The following is a 7,500-nucleotide window of genomic DNA, read 5'->3' on the forward strand; positions in this document are numbered from 1 at the left end:
TAATAAAAATCTTGCGGTTAACAGAGCAGCAGTAATCCTGCCAATTCACATTTAACAAGGAGCCTGATTGTTGTCTGTGGGCATGCACTGCATTTTATTTACTCATTGATCAGCGTGGACCAAGGAGTAATTCTGCAAACACACTGCTCCCCACTGTCTCGCTCTCCCTCTCCAGCAGCAGACTGTGGATGTGTCTGTCAACAGATCATAAATTTAAACCGTTCCTCTGTTGTTGAATGCTAATCCCGGTCGGGTTGCAGGAGAAAGCACATTTTTTCTGCTACATCATCACTGTGGCTCTCCTTACACCCACGCCTCCCCCTGTCGCACCTCCTCCGCATACGCACCCCCTTCTCCTCTCCTCCCCCCTTCTCCCTGGCCCATCCTCCTTACACCTCCTTCTCCCCTTCCTACCCCTTCCTTCCCATCTCCCCCTCCTCCTCCTCCACCACCTATCCTAACCCTCAGACCCCTTCTATTCCTCCTCCTCCTCCTCCTGCTCCTCCTCACATGCACCACCTCCTCCTCCTCCCAGTGCTGCCCCTTCTCAACCAAAGCCCGCCAGCACCTCCTACTCATATTCAGCTGACTCTGCAGATCAGCGGATCTGAGATCCAGCATGCAGGGCCTGCATACTAAACCAGCAGCCCTCTGCAGGACTCTCTGTTTCCTGCTGCAGAGGGCTGCTTTAAGTGACTGTGGTCTTCCAACCACCTGTAGGTTTCAGGGAGGAGGCAGGCAGGGGGGACAGCGGGTGGAGTTAGTGGGCGGAGCTACCGAATGGCGCTTTAGGGACTCTTAAAGTTTCATCTGCTTTAATCCGATCTGAGGGAAACAGGGCAGCAACTGTGATGTTGGGTTCCCGTTAGATTTGTCATCCGTCTGCCACTTATCCCTCACAGCCGCTTATTGATCCGATGACGTCATTCGTCCAGTCTGGCCAATCCGAGCAGAGAACAGCTGATCAGAGTTATGGATCTCTGGCCCTGATCTCTGCTCCACGCCTTCATCACTAGATAATAGCCCTGCTGCAGCAGTGCATGCAGGTCAGACGTTACAACACTATAGTTCCCTCTGGAGACTCATCCCTAACTCGCAGGAGTTCTTTCACCACCGAGGTTACAGAAGCACTGCTTGGTGTGAAACGTGCGACCAAACCAGAGCACCTGTCATCGATACATCTGGTCGATATATATTGATGCTGGCATACTGACAATCGTACATCGTGTCACTCTCTCTAATAACAACATAGAGTCATATGAATGTGTAGTTAACCAACAGCCACACAGCAAACACACTCACAGCTAGTTGACGATGGTGATGATCATGATCATGAACATTCAGAGGATGATGATGATGATGATGATGATGATGATGATGATGGTGGTAATAGTTATGATGTTGGTGGTGATGGTGAGGAGGATGATGGTAGTGATAATTTTGATGACTCTCTCTCTCTCTCTCTCTTTCTCTCTCTCTCTCTCTCTCTCTCTCTCTCTCTCTCTCTCTCTCTCTCTCTCTCTCTCTCTCTCTCTCTCTCTCTCTCTCTCTCTCTCTCTCTCTCTCTCTCTCTCTCTCTCTCTCTCTCTCTCTCTCTCTCTCTCTCTCTCTCTCTCTCTCCAGAACACGATGAACCTGCCGGCTGATAAAGCCAAGATGCTGAGTCAGTACGACAAGGAGAAGAAGTGGGACCTCGTCTGTGACCAGGTCGGCTTCCTCCTCTTCCTCCTCTTCCTCTGACCTTTCCTAATGACTTTCCCCTGGGCCCCTGACCTTCCAGTGACCTCACCTTCCTCAAACCTAACTCTTGACCCATAAAATCACACTTACTGCTTTCAAAACACACTCTAATTGAGAAGATATTAGATTAATTAATTATTACAGACAGAACTGCCTCTGACTTAAGCTTCTATCGACAGCTTGGTCCACACTGAACCACTTCTTGCATCATGTTTCAGGAGCGCTTCAAGGTGAAGTGTCCTCCCTCTGCATATTGTGAGAAGCTGAAGGGCTATGTGGACCACGGAGGAGGGGTCGCCCGGAAGGTAAGATACCAGAAGACCAGAAGATCCACCTTTACCACCAGACATTTAGCTATGGTACCTCAGTGATTCTACTTTTATGAATGTACTAGCGCTGAGATGTTCTTTCAGACAAACAACCCTGTTGCCAAACAAAACATGAATATAAATAATGCATCTGCATTTTATTTGGTGCAAAAATAAACATACATTTGTTGTTCGATTATGTTGAAAGATTAAAGACTAACAACTAACCAATTTCAAAATGAACCTTACCCCTATTCTTATTCCTCAGTTTAGTCACCCTTATTCTACCACCTAAAAGTCCCAGTCTCTAACACAGCATATGAATCAGGAAAAGTTTGAAGAGTTCAACCTGGCAGGTTTGGCTTCATTCCTGAGAACAAAGCTCCAATCTTTCATCAGCGTCTTTATTGAGACGGATGATAGAATCTACTAACTAACCAATAGTTACCACTGGGGCAACTTGTAAAGACTGTTAGTTTGACAAAAGATGCCTAAGCCAAACTTTGTATTTTAAACAATAAACCTACAATTGTTAAAGATAAGTAATAAACTCATAATGACCGGTTGATACAAAAGCTGCAAATCAAAACCTACATTTTTCTTAATTTAAACTAGTTGTTATCATCTTGTCTGATCCTGGTAGTTTAGGAAGCAGGTCCACGAATCCACCCAGGTTCTACGAGAGCTGGAGATCTCTCTGCGGACCAACCAGATTGGGTGAGCTCCTCCTTCTTAAAAACATCTAGTTTCAACCCTCCTGCCTTTTAGTACTTACTTATATTTACTACTAAGTCATTAAGTAGACCTTTTATCCGAAGTCTTTCAGAGGATTCATATTCGTGTCGTTCAGGAGCTCACCCAAGCCGCCACACTATCCATTACTAATGTAGAAATAGAACAAACCTGCTTCACAGCCTGTGATGATGATGAGTGTGAACTGACCCTGAGTTTGAGTATCCCCCTGGTCTTCTCCCATCCTATCCAGTTGGGCTCAAGAGTTCCTGAACGAGGAAAACCAGGGTCTCAAGGTGCTAGTCGAATACCTGTCCTTCGCCCAAAGCGCTGCCATGTACGTACTAGAAAGGTGTTGGTTTGCATAGGCTGTGGCAGTGTACTGGAGGGCATGTGGGAAATGATATTGTGTTCTGCTGAGTACCCAGCAAACAGCTCATCGATCAAAGCCCAACGCAGCGATTCGATTTGGCCGCAAACCTGTCGTTTCGTCTGCGTGACCACCACAGGAATTTAGTTTTAAGAGCGTCAGGGGCCTTAACCCTACCCGTCTATGTCAGTGTGAACCTCCATCTAAGCCTTTGTTTCCACACAATATCACACCACCATCTTAACATCACGGTGAGTTTATGTAGGATCCTAAATGACCCCTTCTCACACTGTGGAATTCAACCCCTAACCCCTCATCCCCTAACCCTAGCCGTTCCAGCCCAGTACCTTGATGGCAAAGTAACAGATACTTATAGCAGAATAACTAATACACTCCATTAGATGGACGCTTTAATCCTAAACCTCACAGTCCAGAGAGGAGTCCACTCTCAGCCTTATGACCTTATGTTGATAGATGAAAATAGAATCAAGTGAAGTTTGCGAGGTCTAGACAACTAAAGCTGTTATATGAAAAGGAATTTACCCCCACGGGAATCCTGCCAGGAATGCTACCTCCTCTGGAGCTTGGGTTTTATTTACCCTGGATTAGGTTTAAGGTGCTTGCACACTGCCCCAACAAAGACCAACAAACACCACAACCAACACGTGAACATATCTGAATCGACATGGGCAAACTTCAGCCAACAGTCTATATTTGGGTACGGTGTTTGTTTGAGCATTGAGCAAGCCCCGTTAGACAGAGATAGATATTGTCATACCTCTGTAGCTTAACACCAGTGTACCTGCACAGGAACGATATGGATAGTTCAGATGGCAGCTCCTTGCTTGGGTCAGAGAAAGGAAAACTGGACAAGTCTCTGGAAGACCTCCACCGCACCAGCAGTAACTCCCCCAGCCACGGGGCTTCAAAGGGCAGCAAGATCTTCACAAGCAGGTAGGTCGTCGGTCAAAAGAGTCCCTGGCAACCATGAGCCTGGACAAGTGGGTCCTAGGAAATCATTTGTCTTGAAAATCAGGTCCCTGGTAACCATGTCCCTTAAAACCAGGCCCCTGGTTACCATGTCCCTGGAAAACAACATGGTCCATGGTTACCATGTCACTGGAAAACCAGGTCCCTGGGAAACAACATGGTCCAATGGTTACTATGTCACTGGAAAACCAGGTCCCTGGGTACCATGTCACTGGAAAACAGGTCCCTAGTTACCATGTCACTGGAAAACAGGTCCCTAGTTACCGTGTCACTTGAAAACCGGTCCCTGGTTACCATGTCACTGGAAAACAGGGTCCTGTATACCATGTCACTTGAAAACCAGGTCCCTGGTTACCATGTCACTGGAAAACCAGGTCCCTAGTTACCATGTCAATGGAAAACAACAGGGTCCATGGTTACCATGCCACTGGAAAACAAGGTCCCTGGTTACCATTTCCCTGGAAATCCAGGGACCTGGAAAACCACTGCAGGGCAGAAGCGGTCATTTCAGTCTGGTAGTATTCCATTTTTCCGGGGACTAAGGTTTGACTGAGTTACCCCCCGCGCACGCGACCGTGAGAGTGATACGAACACATGGTCACGTTCCAAAGGGATCGTTCCACAACAGGGAGGCTCCATTTTGTCTTCTGTCATTCATGCCGTGTAACAATATCTCCTTCTGTCAGGAGCGCAAGCAGGTGTAGTCTACCCAGTCCCTCTACTACCGTACTCTACCAGAGTACTATTTTACCCCTCGGACATCCTACATCGTAGGATGCCCAACTGACTACAAGTAGTCAGTTGGGCAAAGTTATTCATCAAACATTGTTCGCTTTTCACACTTTGAACACTAGTATGACACATGCTAGGTTAGTGGGTTATTGTTGTTAGCGACAGATCGGTTGTTATGACATATGGGGATCGGAAAGGAAGTCAACCACCTTAATAACTACCTATAATCAAAAAAGGACAAGAGCACAAACAATGTGTTACAGGGCTTGAACATTTGTGACGTCATGTTTGAAACTTCCACAGCCTTCATTATGAAAGACAAGGCAAACAAAGGTTTGATTACCCTAGGTTATCGTATATTTACATTTGTTTTGCATTTTACAATGCTACAACTCTCTCAAGGCATCACAAAATGGCGGAGTATCGCCAACCGACACTCCCATGATGCATTCTGATGTACAAGCCCTATCATACGCTGTTTATAGCGTATGATATCGTTATTATTATTATGATTATCGTTATTATCCTTATTATTATTAGAATAACATCTATGATTATAGACAGAGAGACAGGCAATCTGGGAGGGACAGATAGGTATAGAGACAGAAAGACACAGAGGCAGGTCTAACTGTCTTCATCAACGTAGGAAAGTTCTGCGGACGTCGCGCGGCGTGAGCCCCAAGGAGGACGTCCACCTCTGCATCATGTGCTTACGGGCCATCATGAACTACCAGGTGAAGCCCCGCCCCCCTCTCACCTGTCTGAACGCCTATCTGATCACCTGTCTCTGATCACCTCTCTCTCTCTGATCATCTGTCTCAGATCACCTCTCTCTCTGATCACCTGTCTCTGATCACCTCTCTCTCTCTGATCACCTGTCTCCACACACCTGTCTCACTCTATCCTGTTTCTCTACACACCTGTCTCACTGTATTCTTACTCTCTGATCACCTGTTGCTGATCACCTGTCTCTCTGATCACCTGTCTCTGCACACCTGTCTCACTGTATCCTTTCTCTCTGCACACCTGTCTCACTGTATCCTTTCTCTCTGCACACCTGTCTCTCTGATCACCTGTCTGATCAACTGTCTCACTGTATCCTGTCTCTCTGATCACCTGTCTCTCTGTACACCTCTCTCTCAATACCTGTCTCTATCTATACCTGTCTCTCTCATCCTCTGTGTCTTTGAACAACTGTCTCGTTCTATGCATGTCTCTCAGACCACCTGCTTTTCTGTTTACCTGTCTCTCTGCACACCTGACTCGGTGATAACCAGTCTCCCTGTACACTTGTTTCTATGTATACATCTTCTCTTTGTATACCCGTCTCTCTGATCACCTGTCTCTATGTATACCTGTCTCTGTACACCTCTTGCTCTCTATACCATCTACACCTCTCTATTCATATCTCTCTCTCTATATATATACTGGTCTCCCTGTACACTTGTCTCTCTGTATACCTCTCCCTATATACACCTGTCTGTGTAAACAGCTGTCGCTCTGATACTGTACACCTATTTGATCACCTGCTGATGGTGGAGCGATGATGCATCTTCAGCCTCCCCTCGCTTGTGTGTGTGTGTGTGTGTGTGTGTGTGTGTGTGTGTGTGTGTGTGTGTGTGTGTGTGTGTGTGTGTGTGTGTGTGTGTGTGTGTGTGTGTGTGTGTGTGTGTGTGTGTGTGTGTGTTTCATTAGTCCGGCTTCAACCAGGTGATGAGTCACCCGTCCTGTGTCAACGAGATCACGCTCGGCCTGAACGACACAAACCCAAGGTAACACATGTTACTGTGTGTGTTTGTTTGTGTGTGTGTGTGTGTAAGTGGTTGTGTATATTTACATGCCCCACACTATCAGTATGTATGAGTGTTGGTGTGTACGAATGCATTAATACTGTACGGAAGGGTGTGTATCTGGTTTGTATGAAAGCTGTGATACTTTGGTGACAGGTTTGTAACAGGTGTGTACCTGTTGTGTAGAAAGGCTGTTGTACTGTGAGCACAGGTGTGCATTAGGGGTCTTACCTGTGTTTTTAGGACCAAGGCGCTGGTGTTGGAGCTGTTGGCGGCCGTGTGTCTGGTGAGAGGAGGTCATGACATCATCCTGGCCGCCTTCGACAACTTCAAAGAGGTCAGACAAATTCCAAACGCACACACATACACGCATTCACACGCATACACACACAGACACACACACATACACAAACATACACACATACAAAGACACAAACACACACGTCCTTCGATCACATGACAGGGACATGCAGTACTATTTGTGAGTGTGTGTGTGTCTGTTATTATTTTTCCCGGACGACTTCCCAGACATTTCTCTTTGGAAGGGGGTAGCCTGTAACACGTAGCGGCCACTATCCGTAAGGAGGTCGGGGTACCCCAGGCAGGATTGGGGAAGTGGGGGGTCTGACAGCCAGCTGTCCTCGGGCCAGTTGTCCCGTTGCCAGAATAGAGCGGGGAGGAAAACACTTGTTAGGTCACCTTTGACCCCTGTGTTCCGCCGTAAAGACCCAGTTGTCATCAGCAGACAGACAGACGGGAATGCAGCAGACAGCTATGGCTATTATTAACCCCCTCCCCCCGCCCCCCCATAGCGCATCTTCAATTGTTCAGCTTCAGC

The 7,500-nt window shown here is 46.9% G+C and overlaps 1 protein-coding gene across 2 annotated transcripts in view; it reads left to right on the forward strand.

Annotated features, from left to right (window-relative positions):
• Positions 1–7,500, forward strand: part of LOC132446691 (formin-like protein 1) — a 26,495-nt gene that overhangs the window by 2,534 nt on the left and 16,461 nt on the right. For both annotated transcript variants that reach the window (XM_060037119.1, XM_060037118.1), the window contains exons 2-9: positions 1,624–1,707; positions 1,959–2,045; positions 2,692–2,765; positions 3,034–3,117; positions 3,961–4,104; positions 5,519–5,606; positions 6,568–6,644; positions 6,906–6,999. In XM_060037119.1, coding sequence (XP_059893102.1) covers positions 1,624–1,707; positions 1,959–2,045; positions 2,692–2,765; positions 3,034–3,117; positions 3,961–4,104; positions 5,519–5,606; positions 6,568–6,644; positions 6,906–6,999 — 732 coding nt within the window. The remainder of the gene's footprint in view (positions 1–1,623; positions 1,708–1,958; positions 2,046–2,691; positions 2,766–3,033; positions 3,118–3,960; positions 4,105–5,518; positions 5,607–6,567; positions 6,645–6,905; positions 7,000–7,500) is intronic.

Source organism: Gadus macrocephalus, chromosome 18, assembly GCF_031168955.1.
Source record: "Gadus macrocephalus chromosome 18, ASM3116895v1".
In the NCBI taxonomy this organism is placed as follows: domain Eukaryota; kingdom Metazoa; phylum Chordata; class Actinopteri; order Gadiformes; family Gadidae; genus Gadus; species Gadus macrocephalus.